Source organism: Puma concolor, chromosome C1 (genome assembly GCF_028749965.1).
Source record: "Puma concolor isolate L17-30 chromosome C1, mPumCon1.1.hap2, whole genome shotgun sequence".
NCBI classification, from domain to species: domain Eukaryota; kingdom Metazoa; phylum Chordata; class Mammalia; order Carnivora; family Felidae; genus Puma; species Puma concolor.
The window spans coordinates 167,751,222-167,764,800 of record NC_141674.1 but is presented as its reverse complement, the minus strand read 5'-3'; the positions used below and the strand labels follow the sequence as shown (position 1 = coordinate 167,764,800).

At 37.8% G+C, this 13,579-nt stretch overlaps 1 protein-coding gene across 49 annotated transcripts in view; it reads left to right on the top strand.

Moving 5' to 3' along the window:
• The window catches only part of TTN (titin), a 277,493-nt gene that overhangs the window by 188,332 nt on the left and 75,582 nt on the right, over positions 1 to 13,579 (top strand). For all 49 annotated transcript variants that reach the window (XM_086719030.1, XM_086719018.1, XM_086719009.1 and 46 more), the window contains 25 exons: positions 120 to 241; positions 336 to 623; positions 734 to 1,030; positions 1,148 to 1,334; positions 1,786 to 1,901; positions 1,997 to 2,296; positions 2,486 to 2,785; positions 2,875 to 2,980; positions 3,081 to 3,277; positions 3,361 to 3,666; positions 3,763 to 4,041; positions 4,640 to 4,939; positions 5,053 to 5,355; positions 5,468 to 5,830; positions 6,151 to 6,453; positions 6,586 to 6,885; positions 7,341 to 7,637; positions 7,748 to 8,032; positions 8,130 to 8,423; positions 9,638 to 9,937; positions 10,050 to 10,358; positions 10,447 to 10,637; positions 11,039 to 11,468; positions 12,977 to 13,285; positions 13,413 to 13,561. In XM_086719030.1, coding sequence (XP_086575156.1) covers positions 120 to 241; positions 336 to 623; positions 734 to 1,030; positions 1,148 to 1,334; positions 1,786 to 1,901; positions 1,997 to 2,296; positions 2,486 to 2,785; positions 2,875 to 2,980; positions 3,081 to 3,277; positions 3,361 to 3,666; positions 3,763 to 4,041; positions 4,640 to 4,939; positions 5,053 to 5,355; positions 5,468 to 5,830; positions 6,151 to 6,453; positions 6,586 to 6,885; positions 7,341 to 7,637; positions 7,748 to 8,032; positions 8,130 to 8,423; positions 9,638 to 9,937; positions 10,050 to 10,358; positions 10,447 to 10,637; positions 11,039 to 11,468; positions 12,977 to 13,285; positions 13,413 to 13,561 — 6,631 coding nt within the window. The remainder of the gene's footprint in view (positions 1 to 119; positions 242 to 335; positions 624 to 733; positions 1,031 to 1,147; positions 1,335 to 1,785; positions 1,902 to 1,996; positions 2,297 to 2,485; positions 2,786 to 2,874; positions 2,981 to 3,080; positions 3,278 to 3,360; positions 3,667 to 3,762; positions 4,042 to 4,639; positions 4,940 to 5,052; positions 5,356 to 5,467; positions 5,831 to 6,150; positions 6,454 to 6,585; positions 6,886 to 7,340; positions 7,638 to 7,747; positions 8,033 to 8,129; positions 8,424 to 9,637; positions 9,938 to 10,049; positions 10,359 to 10,446; positions 10,638 to 11,038; positions 11,469 to 12,976; positions 13,286 to 13,412; positions 13,562 to 13,579) is intronic.

Here is a 13,579-nt window from a genome sequence, read left to right as displayed (position 1 = left end):
TCCAGAATTAATTTAAGGAATAAAAAGTGTTATACCAAGAGAAGGTATGAATTTTAGAAAGATCATATAAAACAGGTTGTGTGCATTATAGTAAAATATACCATTTTATTTTCTGATAGAATGGAAGTAACAGGTCTTGAAGAAGGCAAATGGTATGCCTACCGCGTGAAGGCCCTGAACAGGCAAGGTGCTAGCAAACCAAGCAAACCCACAGATGAAATCCAGGCTGTGGATACACAGGGTATTTATTTTTGGTTTTTGTATTATTAACCAGGCCTCTGCTTTTAATTTTGTTTGAGCTTGCTAACATTATAAATCATCTTTTCCAATTTCAGAGGCTCCAGAAATTTTCCTTGATGTGAAGCTCCTTGCTGGTCTCACTGTAAAAGCAGGAACTAAAATTGAACTTCCTGCCACTGTAACTGGAAAACCTGAACCTAAAATAACTTGGACAAAAGCCGATATGCTTCTGAAGCAGGACAAAAGAATCACCATTGAAAATGTTCCTAAAAAATCCACAGTGACCATCATTGATAGTAAGAGAAGTGACACTGGCACATACATCATCGAGGCTGTCAACATCTGTGGTCGGGCCACTGCTGTGGTAGAAGTGAACGTCTTAGGTAAGAGAGGCCATCATTTAAAAAATGGGCAGACTCATTTCAGTTACTTTTAAAAATAAAACATGATTTTTTAAATGATTTTTTTCCTGAGTGTATAATGTCATCCACAGACAAACCTGGACCACCAGCTGCTTTTGACATCACAGAAGTGACCAATGAGTCATGTCTTCTAACATGGAACCCCCCACGAGATGATGGTGGATCTAAAATCACAAACTATGTCGTGGAGAGAAGAGCAACTGACAGTGAAGTGTGGCACAAGCTCTCATCAACTGTCAAGGATACAAACTACAAGGCAACCAAATTAACACCCAATAAAGAATACATCTTCAGAGTTGCTGCAGAAAACATGTATGGTGTTGGTGAACCAGTTCAGGCTACTCCAGTAACAGCTAAATATCCATTTGGTAAGTTTCTCTTTAATAAGTTGGCCAAAAATTTTTAAAAAGATACTTGTGTCAAACTTGGATTTGGGTGTCATATTTATATATAGGGCATATAACACATCATTATCCTACCTATAGATCCACCTGGACCTCCAACTCGCCTAGAACCTTCTGATATCACTAAGGATGCAGTTACTCTCACATGGTGTGAGCCAGATGATGATGGAGGAAGCCCAATCACTGGATACTGGGTTGAAAGATTAGATCCTGATACTGATAAATGGGTTAGATGCAATAAAATGCCAGTAAAGGACACAACATATAGGTATGTCCAATATCTCTATCAAGGTGTTAAGACAGCAGTATTTTTAATTCTCAAGCATTCATTTTGATTACAAATTCTTATATATTAACCATAACATTTTAAATTATTTTTACTTATATTTTGTATTACCACATGATCTAAGAAATGATATAAATTCCATTCAAGGGCACATTTCTTAATTTCCTACTATAAAATATTAACTTCCTGTGAGTTTCAAAGTGTTTGATCTTCCAGTATATTATGGTCATGATTTTTTATAGATATTAGAATTACATTAGTACATTCAATCAAATCTAAAGTTAAAAGGCAATTTAAAAATTATATTGAAATATTTTCAGTTAAATTTCCAAATCAGTTTTTCACAATTTAAATAAATTAGTTCCTTCCATGTAAAATACATAGAGGCTTCTGATTATCATGGTATTCAACTCATACTTTGTCCCTAATTCAGAGTGAAAGGTCTCACCAATAAGAAAAAATACAGATTCCGTGTGTTGGCTGAAAATCTTGCCGGACCTGGAAAACCAAGCAGATCAACTGAACCAATCTTAATAAAGGATCCAATAGGTATTGTTTATATATTTTTATGTGGTTATTTTGAAGCTTATATTAACTCCTTTTTTGACAAACCTAAATCATGGTTTCATTTCATTGGTTTGCAGATCCTCCATGGCCTCCTGGAAAACCAACTGTGAAAGATGTAGGCAAAACATCATTGATGTTGAATTGGACAAAGCCAGAACATGATGGAGGGGCAAAGATTGAGTCTTATGTCATTGAAATGCTAAAGACTGGAACGGAGGACTGGGTCCGAGTGGCTGAAGGTGTTCCCACCACTCAGCATTTTCTCAAGGGTCTCATGGAAGGGCAGGAATACTCATTCCGAGTTAGAGCTGTGAACAAGGCTGGGGAAAGTGAGCCCAGCGAACCCAGTGACCCTGTGCTCTGCAGGGAAAAGCTATGTAAGTCACTCTTGATGTTTAGTGTATATAAATTCCTCTAACGTAAGTCTGAGAACTACAGTATGAGAAAATATGAAAAACTCATAACTAGATTGCTTCATCATTGCTATGTGACTTCCTAGTGACTGCTAGAGAATTCAGTGAAGACTGAGTATTGGACAATAAAAAAATTGAATTTTTCTTCTTTAGATCCTCCATCACCACCTCGCTGGCTTGAAGTTATTAATATCACAAAAAATACAGCAGACCTCAAGTGGACAGTTCCTGAGAAAGACGGAGGGTCCCCCATCACCAACTATATCGTGGAAAAGAGAGATGTGAGGCGAAAAGGCTGGCAAACAGTGGACACAACTGTCAAGGACACCAAGTGCACAGTAACCCCACTGACAGAGGGCTCTTTATATGTGTTCCGAGTTGCTGCAGAAAATGCCATAGGACAAAGTGACTACTGTGAAGTTGAGGACTCTGTCCTGGCCAAAGACACCTTTAGTACGCTAACTTAATATTTGTGACACTGTTCGTACTGGATTATCATTTTTCCCTCTGGTTTTTCTAACTATTGAATGTTTTGCTTCCAGCCACCCCTGGACCACCCTATGCTCTGACAGTGGTTGATGTAACCAAGCGACATGTTGACCTGAAGTGGGAACCACCTAAAAATGATGGTGGAAGACCAATACAAAGGTAGAATTTTAATTAATTTACAAAGGATAATTTATACTCAGCCGAAAATTCTTAACTGTATTTTCTCTATTAATACTAATGAACTGCTTTATTTCAATAGATATATCATTGAGAAGAAAGAAAAGTTAGGTACCCGTTGGGTGAAAGCTGGAAAGACCTCAGGACCTGACTGTAACTTCAGAGTAACTGATGTCATTGAAGGAACAGAGGTCCAGTTTCAGGTTCGGGCAGAAAATGAAGCTGGAGTTGGTCACCCAAGCGAACCCACAGAAATCCTGTCAATTGAAGATCCAACAAGTAAGTAGTGTCAATTAAACAAAGGATATCATCTAGAGCTTGATGATGAGATTGTGGATGTGAATGTTTCACTCTTTTTTCAGGTCCTCCTTCACCTCCCCTTGATTTGCATGTGACTGATGCTGGGAGAAAGCACATCGCCATTGCCTGGAAGCCTCCAGAGAAAAATGGTGGAAGTCCTATTATAGGATATCATGTTGAAATGTGTCCGGTAGGCACTGAGAAATGGATGCGAGTTAATTCTCGCCCAATTAAAGACTTGAAATTCAAAGTTGAAGAAGGTGTTGTTCCTGACAAGGAGTATGTTCTGAGAGTGAGAGCTGTCAATGCTGTTGGTGTCAGTGAGCCATCTGAAATCTCTGAAAATGTGGTTGCCAAAGACCCAGACTGTAAGGACACAGTTTCTTTCAATTAATAAAACAGACTTTGCTTATCACACATTGCATTTTGACATATCTTTTTTTTCCTTTTTGGATATCTTACAGGCAAGCCAATAATTGATATGGAGACTCATGACATTGTTGTTATTGAAGGTGAAAAGTTAAGAATTCCTGTTCCCTTCAGAGCTGTCCCAGTTCCAACTGTTAGTTGGCATAAAGATGGCAAAGAAGTTAAAGCAAGTGACAGATTAACAATGAAGAATGATCATATCTCTGCACACCTCGAAGTTCCCAAGAGTGTCCATGCAGATGCTGGAGTTTATACCATTACGCTAGAAAATAAGCTTGGCTCAGCAACTGCCTCAATCAATGTCAAAGTCATAGGTAATCAGTCTTTGATGAAATACAAGATATTATTCTTCACACATTGGGAAAATTAGTTAACTTTGTAGTGTTAGTATAAAGGGCTTCATGAGTTGGCTATTTGTAAACTAAATTGCTTCTCATATGGAAAGAAATCATCTGGAAGACAAGTAATTATAGAAATGAAATTGCTAGTTAAACTCTGATTAAACTAATTTACTTCTGTTGTAATTATTGGCATGTGAAATACTAAATAAAAGATATAGCATACCCAAAGAATGTTTAAATTGCCAATATTCATTTATTAATTGTATTTGCATTTTTCCATAGTGCACTCACCAGGATTAGTAATACTTTCTGCCCCCTCCCACACAGATGATGTTTAAAAATTGGGTGGGGGTGATTTTTACTTAGAACAAAAACTCGGAGGAGTTACATATGTTTAGTAATTGGGGCCAATGACGCTAAATAGCCTTCAGCATAAGGCGGCAGAGGGGCATTCCAGCACATCAAAGATTATCCCACCCAACAGGTGGATAGTCTCAGAGAAAGAAAGAGTGTACTTTTAACATGCTGACTTTTCAGATTACAATAATAATTATCACTTTATTTCTGATAGGCCTACCTGGACCATGCAAAGATATTAAAGCAAGTGACGTGACCAAGAGTTCTTGTAAATTAACCTGGGAACCTCCAGAATATGATGGTGGAAGCCCAATCCTTCATTATGTCCTGGAACGCAGAGAGGCTGGGAGAAGGACATATATACCAGTCATGTCTGGTGAGAACAAGCTGTCTTGGACTGTAAAAGATCTCATACCAAATGGTGAATACTTCTTCCGTGTTAAAGCTGTCAACAAGATTGGTGGAGGCGAATATATTGAACTGAAAAATCCGGTCATTGCTCAAGATCCAAAGCGTAAGTTGGGGCATGGATGTAATATAGCTAGGAATTAATATGCAATTTTTTACTTAAAAAAAGATGAGTTTGTGCATGGGTACATATTAACCATTTTTTTCCTTATTGTTCAGAACCCCCTGATCCACCTGTAGATGTTGAGGTCCATAATCCTACAGCTAAAGCAATGACTATTACATGGAAGCCACCTTTGTATGATGGAGGGAGCAAAATAATGGGTTACATCATAGAGAAGATTGCTAAGGGTGAAGACAAATGGAAGAGATGCAATGAACACCTAGTACCAGTCCTGACCTATACAGCAAAAGGACTCGAAGAGGGAAAGGAATACCAGTTCAGAGTGCGAGCAGAAAATGCTGCTGGTATTAGTGAACCTTCTCGAGCCACTCCTCCAACCAAAGCTGTAGATCCTATTGGTAAGTTTTGTTTAATGGGGTTGCTGTTTGCCCACGGCACAATCAAGGAGAATAATGTTTTGTCAATGTTTTGATCAGAATTGAGAACAATTATTGTTTTTAATCATTACAGATGCTCCAAAAGTCATTATGAGAACAAGCCTAGAAGTGAAACGAGGTGATGAAATAGAACTTGATGCAACTATTTCTGGGTCACCTTACCCGACTATTACATGGCTAAAGGATGAAAAAGTTATTACACCAGAAGAAATTAAAAAGCGAGTAGCACCCACAATTAGAAGGAGGAAGGGTGAAGTTCAAGAAGAAGAACCATTTGTCCTGCCTCTAACACAACGTTTGAGTATCGACAACAGTAAAAAGGGAGAATCTCAGCTACGTGTCCGAGATTCTCTCCGACCTGACCATGGCCTGTATATGATCAAAGTTGAAAATGACCATGGTATCGCAAAAGCTCCTTGTACTGTCTGTGTGCTAGGTACGTAGGTAAAACTACACTTCTCAATGGAAGAAAGTCTATATGAAGAGTTTCAGTAAAACCTAAAAAAGGGGTTTTGGCAGGGGAAGTGGGGAAGGGGGATAAAAGAAGTAGGAAATAGCTTCAGCAAGTTATCCTCAGTCCCATTTTTCCTGCTGGCTATGTAAACAAAATCAACCCACCTTGGTATTTGTTAGCCATACAAAGACAGATGTAGGAAAAGCAGAAGTTTATATTAAAGGGGCATGCTAACATTTACATTTTCCTTTGCAACCATTTCTACACAAAATTTTAATCACTGCTATCTTTTGAAATATTAGATACACCAGGGCCACCAATCAACTTTGTATTTGAAGATATTAGAAAGAACTCCGTCCTCTGTAAATGGGAACCACCCCTTGATGATGGTGGCAGTGAAATAATAAACTACACTTTGGAAAAGAAAGACAAGACAAAACCTGACTCAGAATGGATTACTGTCACTTCAACACTTAGACACTGCAAATATTCAGTGACAAAACTGATTGAAGGGAAAGAGTATCTCTTTCGTGTAAGAGCTGAAAATAGGTTTGGGCCTGGACCGCCATGTGTTTCAAAGCCATTTATAGCTAAAGATCCATTTGGTAAGGTTCTTTTAGCATCTACATTTTGCCTTTTATCATATGCAAGGGTATGTTCATTATCATAGCTTATAAACTTGAATTTTTAGGTCATACTAGAGAATTAATTCAAATATGCCATTTTTTTTTTATCAGAACCACCTGATCCACCTGATAAGCCCATTGTAGAAGACATTACAAGCAACAGTATGCTAGTGAAATGGAATGAACCAAAAGATAATGGAAGCCCCATCTTGGGTTACTGGCTTGAAAAACGTGAGGTTAATAGTACACATTGGTCTCGTGTCAACAGAAATCTTCTGAATTCTTTGAAGACCAATGTAGAAGGCCTATTAGAAGGACTCACCTATGTTTTCAGAGTATGTGCTGAAAACGCAGCTGGACCTGGAAAGTTCAGTCCGCCTTCAGACCCCAAAACAGCACGTGATCCAATCTGTAAGTAATTTCTTATGAAGAGAGTGGGGTACAGCATGGTGACTATAATTAAGTCACTTCATCCAGTTAATTAAGTACTATATTATATACCTGAAAGTTGTTAAGAGAGTAGATCTTGAATGTTATCAGTACCAAAAAAAATAATTAATTATGTAAGGGGAGGGAGGTGTTAACTAACATTGTGGTAACCATTTTGTAATATATGCATGTATCAGATCATATTGTACACCTTAAATTTACAAAAAAACAAGCAAAATATTAAATACCTACAGACATATATTAAGGTTGCAATGTAAAATTTTAAACATCTTGTACATATAGCTTAAAAGTTTCACAAAGCAATACTTACCCCATATTATATGCAATGCGCTATGAAAAAAAGTGGGATAGAGTAAGCTACTGTGCATTTTAAAATCTTCTGGGAGTTTTGATTTGTGTATCTACATTCATTCTAGCTCCACCTGGGCCACCTGTCCCAAGAGTCACCGACACAAGCTCTACAACTATTGAACTAGAATGGGAACCCCCAGCTTTCAATGGCGGTGGGGAAATTGTTGGCTACTTTGTTGATAAGCAGTTGGTTGGAACAAATGAATGGTCACGTTGCACGGAGAAGATGATCAAGGTCCGTCAGTACACAGTCAAAGAAATCCGAGAGGGTGCCGATTATAAACTTCGAGTGAGTGCCGTCAATGCTGCAGGTGAAGGACCACCAGGAGAAACGGGACCGGTTACTGTGGCTGAACCACAAGGTAACTTAAAAGTTGCATGGATCCACACAATAAGATTATGGACATTTTTCCACCATAGGATTTTTTTTTCATCTTTCTTGGACTAACGTATTACTGTTCTCTTTAAACAGAGCCTCCAACTGTGGAACTAGATGTTTCTGTCAAGGCTGGCATACAAATAATGGCTGGGAAGACCCTTAGAATTCCAGCTGTGGTAACTGGTCGTCCAGTGCCTACCAAAGTATGGACCATAGAAGAAGGGGAGCTGGATAAAGATCGTGTTGTAATAGAGAATGTTGGAACCAAATCGGAACTAATTATCAAGAATGCATTGAGAAAAGATCATGGCAGATATGTGATTACAGCTACCAATAGCTGTGGTTCCAAATTTGCAGCAGCCAGGGTAGAAGTTTTTGGTAAGGAATGTTACATGGATTTTCATAGGGTTTTTCTAAATGATACAATTTATTGCACTGATCTTTACGTTTTGTTTTTTTTTTTTTAATTTTTCAGATGTTCCTGGACCGGTTCTTGACTTAAAACCTGTTGTGACAAATAGAAAGATGTGTTTGCTTAATTGGTCTGACCCAGCAGATGATGGAGGAAGTGAAATCACAGGATTCATTATTGAAAGAAAAGATGCTAAGATGCACACCTGGAGACAACCAATAGAGACTGAGAGATCTAAATGTGACATCACAGGTCTCCTTGAGGGACAAGAATATATGTTCCGTGTGATTGCCAAGAACAAGTTTGGCTGTGGCCCTCCTGTTGAAATAGGACCAATTCTTGCAGTTGATCCACTAGGTAAAAGAGGTTTTCATTGTGTTTATAAAGTAAATACTGTTTGCTTCTAGTTATGTCATTTATTTATTGAGCCCTATGACTTCAAACTCCCAAGAGTCTCATGGTCTATAGCAAGAGAATGATAAGAAAGGTGAATCAAAAAACTACTGGCAACTTTAAGAATATCATACTTGCTATAATATCAATGTAATTTTGCACAAAACCACGTATGGTTTCATGTACTGAAAAAACCTGAATCTACCAGAGCTTAACAACAACCTACAAACAGGTAGAAATACTACATCTTGGCAATAGAATACTCTGGAGTAATTAATTTAATGCTTTAGTAGTTAAAGGGAGTTCACTGTTTTTGAAGGATTACAGGATATACAACAGCCTTATGATAAATGCCTTAGTCTTCCTTTAGCCCTCAAGTAGTCTCCACACTGGAAGGATATGGATGCTCAGAGTCAGAGAAAGCCACCAGAGAATAGAAAACCAACCAAAGGAAATCTCCTTAAGCAGTATGAGCAAATGTGAAACTCTAAAATTGCACACACTTGGTAATGCATACTGACATCCCATTACATCCTCCCCATAACAGCTCATCTCAAAAATGTCTGCTCTAGCTCAAGTTGTGCCACAAGTATCAAAACAGAGCTGAGCTTCCACTGCAAAGCTCTGCTTCCAGTTACAGTGACGGTTCAACAGGAGACTAGTTTTACCATGCAAAGTTATGCTTTGTTTTGTCCTTTGGGCCACGAAACTACAGAAGCATCACATAAATTCTCTTTCCACTCCATTTTAAACCCACACTTGAGGCAACATGGTTCTAAGTGTGTTCAGCAGACACATGCACTGTCCTTTAATAAAGGAAACACTTTGCTCCCAGCTGGTCATTCAGAGCAAAACTTCACAGACCTTCTCTCCTACTTCATTAGGACTAGAAGATTTCCCAGTGACAGAGGTAAAATATCTAAAATGCTAAAAAATAACAAAAGTCTACATTCCCTTTGATTTATTTGTAATCAATAATTTTTACTCTAAGAAAAATTCTGCCTGTATAAATGCCTATAATTCTGGTAACTGATATGTTTTTGGAAGGATTTTAAAGATGGATGTAAGGTTATGCCAAACAGAAACTTATTTCTCACATAATTAATTTAAAGTGAAATACTATTTCCTATATGAATATTTATTTCATGCTTGTCATTTCAACTTGCCTCTGGTTAAAGGTCCTCCAACATCTCCCGAGAGGCTCACATACACAGAAAGGACAAAATCCACTATCACCCTTGACTGGAAAGAGCCCCGCAGTAATGGCGGCAGCCCCATCCAAGGTTATATCATTGAAAAACGGCGTCACGACAAACCTGACTTTGAAAGAGTTAACAAGAGACTCTGCCCAACCACATCTTTCCTGGTTGAAAATCTTGATGAACATCAAATGTATGAATTCCGTGTCAAAGCCGTCAATGAAATTGGCGAAAGTGAACCATCTCTGCCTCTTAATGTGGTCATACAGGATGACGAAGGTGTGGAATCTGTGCATGATTTTAGTGCATTTTACAGCGCAGCCTTTATCTTCATAAGTTGAGCAAATATACTTAGGACTATACATTTTTTTTCTTTCCTTTCTCTTTACAGTGCCTCCAACTATTAAGTTGCGCTTGTCTGTTCGAGGAGACACTATCAAAGTTAAGGCAGGAGAGCCTGTTAACATCCCTGCAGATGTGACAGGACTTCCAATGCCTAAGATTGAGTGGTCCAAGAACGAAACTGTGATCGAAAAACCCACTGATGCACTTAAGATAACCAAGGAAGAAGTATCCCGAAGTGAGGCAAAGACGGAGCTTAGCATTCCCAAAGCAGTCCGGGAAGACAAAGGCACTTACACAGTTACTGCTTCCAATCGCCTGGGTTCAGTGTTCCGAAATGTTCATGTGGAAGTATATGGTAAGGGACCCGTTTTCTTCTATCAAGATGAAATCCAGTACCTTTTAAAGAATGGCCTTCTCATTCTCCTGTGTTGGTTCCTTCCCAGATCGTCCATCACCACCAAGAAATCTTGCTGTTACTGACATTAAAGCTGAATCTTGCTACTTGACATGGGATGCCCCTCTAGATAATGGGGGCAGTGAAATTACCCATTATATCATTGACAAACGTGATGCAAGCAGGAAGAAAAGTGAATGGGAGGAAGTCACCAACACTGCTGTAGAGAAGAGATATGGGGTAAACTATTCTAAATATTTACTTATACACATTAAAAGGACACGACTTTGAATTAACACCATTAGGGCATAACCTGGGAATTTAATGATTAAACTCAAAACCACACACAAAAAGATTTAGCACAGTTTTTAGCACCATGTACATAAGGCCACTTAGTAAATACTATTTGTATATAAATTCTTTTTTACTTGAGAGATCCAGTATTAGGTACAATAAATTCACATATTCTCATTTTAAAATGCTTTCTCCACATTTGAGCCTATTTATTTTTTAACTATATATTTATTTGCTTTTATAGATTTCTTTTTATAGTCTCCCCTACCAAAATAACTTGAATTTTAAAATAAGTGAAAATCAACATAAGTATGTTGTTAAGAAATCACTACTCATTTGATTTCTAGGTCTGGAAACTTATCCCCAATGGTCAGTATGAGTTCCGAGTTAGGGCAGTGAATAAATATGGAATCAGTGATGAGTGCAAATCAGATAAAGTAGTCATTCAAGATCCCTTTCGCCCTCCTGGACCTCCGGGAAAACCAAAAGTTTTGGAGCGCACCAAAGGGTCGATGCTAGTAAGCTGGACTCCTCCTCTGGACAATGGCGGGTCTCCAATTACTGGCTACTGGCTGGAGAAGAGAGAAGAGGGAGGTGCCTACTGGTCACGTGTTAGCCGAGCACCAATTACCAAAGTGGGATTGAAAGGCGTGGAATTTAACGTTCCGCGTTTGATTGAAGGTGTTAAATACCAGTTCCGAGCAATGGCGATAAATGCGGCAGGAGTTGGCCCTCCCAGTGAACCATCAGATCCAGCTGTTGCAGGAGATCCTATATGTAAGTATGCTTCCATTTCCGGAATTTACAAAGGGCAAAGCCACTAAATGGATAATTCTCTCTTAAATTGCCTGCGTTTTTCTATAACAAATTTTTTTATTTATTAAAGTAAAAAGTTTGAGTATCAGAAGCATAGATGTATGTGTATACATATACACACTACATATACATATACACACTACACATATCTATACGTATGCATACATACACACATGTATACACATACCTAAAATCATATAGTTTTTAAATTCTTGGTTTAAACCTAGTATTTTATGAGGAATCACAATAATAGAGACCCTGGACTATAAGCTCCTCTCTGCTCTCCTACCTTAAATAAACGCCTAACCCCTAATTAGATACTGTGGACATTTTCTCCCTCCCTGTTTAGACCCTCTAGGTGGAGTTCAACAAAAGGCAAATGTTAACTTTTCAATAATATTTATTGAACAAAGATACGAGATTTCTCAAGCACAGTCTGTGAAGTGAAATTAAAAAAAAATTCTTCTGAAAGATCTATTAGCAGATAAGTTCAAAAATTAAAATAGCATGACCTTAATGGTTAATTATATTTGCTATATATCTGAATAGATTATCTGCAGAAAAAGAATTCAGCTATTTGTTAAGACTTAAAATACTCTAAGTTCTATATGGAGTACATCTATAAAATGAAGCAGTCATTCATTCAGCAAGCTATATTGAACATGTGCTATGTGCAAGGAACTGTGCTAGGCACTAGAGAGGAAGAGTAGGGTTAAAAAGAACAGAGTAGAAGAATTTCTATAATTGTAAAGCACCATCAGAAGTGTATTGTTATGTAATTATTACATACATTGACCCTGTCCTAAAAGGCATTATGATTAATTTGTGTTCAAAGGTTTCCCAACTCATGACAAAATTATTTTTTAAATATTAAGGTAAATTAAAGATGAACATAGGGGAATGGAAGGAAAAATAAGATAAAAAACAGAGAGGGAGGCAAACCATAAGAGACTCTTAAATACAGAGAACAAACTGAGGGTTGCTGGAAGGGAGGCAGGTGGGGAGATGGGCTAAATGGGTGATGGGCATTAACAAGGGCACATGTTGAGATGAGCACTGGGTGTTACATGTAAGTTATGAATCAGTAAATTCTACTCCTGAAATTATTACACTATGTTTACTAACTTGGATTTAAATTTATAAATAAATAATCTGACATATTTTTTCTTAAAAAAATAAATAAGTTTTTAGTAGATTCAAGGGGATTTTAAAACGAAAATAGCTTTTCACCAATTGTGTGTAAATAGAATATAAATCTATCTAGAGATAGTGAGTAGTCCTTCTAATTCCAGTGAGTTGCCTGCTTTCTTTTGTTTTCACATCAATGCTAAATGAAAAAAGACTATTTCTTATGTTCTCTTCTCTAGAAGGTAATTTATTCTTTTGGCATTCCTATTTTAGTATTTAGTAGATTAAATCTAGCATCCTATTGGCTTCAAAACTTGACATATATTTTTTTTCTTTATTAGATCCACCTGGCCCACCTTCTTGCCCAGAGGTCAAAGATAAAACAAAGTCTAGCATCTCGCTAGGATGGAAACCTCCAGCCAAAGATGGTGGCAGTCCAATCAAAGGCTACATTGTAGAAATGCAAGAAGAAGGTAGTACTGACTGGAAAAGAGTAAATGAGCCAGACAAACTGCTAACTACCTGTGAATGTGTGGTACCAAATCTGAAAGAACTCAGGAAGTATAGATTCAGAGTGAAAGCTGTCAACGAAGCTGGTGAATCTGAACCAAGTGATACAACTGGAGAGATCCCTGCCACTGATATTCTAGGTACTAGCCCTTTATTACATTTATGTCTTCATCTTTTGATCTCATGAAATTAATTTCCTGAAGATATGTCAATTACATTTTTTGAAAAAGTAAACTAAATCCTATTATATTATTCATGGTACTATAGAGGCACCAGAAGTTTTCATTGATATTGGAGCACAAGACTGTCTGATTTGTCCAGCTGGCTCACAAATTAGGATTCCTGCTGTCATCAAGGGACGCCCGACACCCAAATCATCTTGGGAATTTGATGGAAAGGCAAAGAAGGCAGTGAAGGTAAGAAAAATATAATTT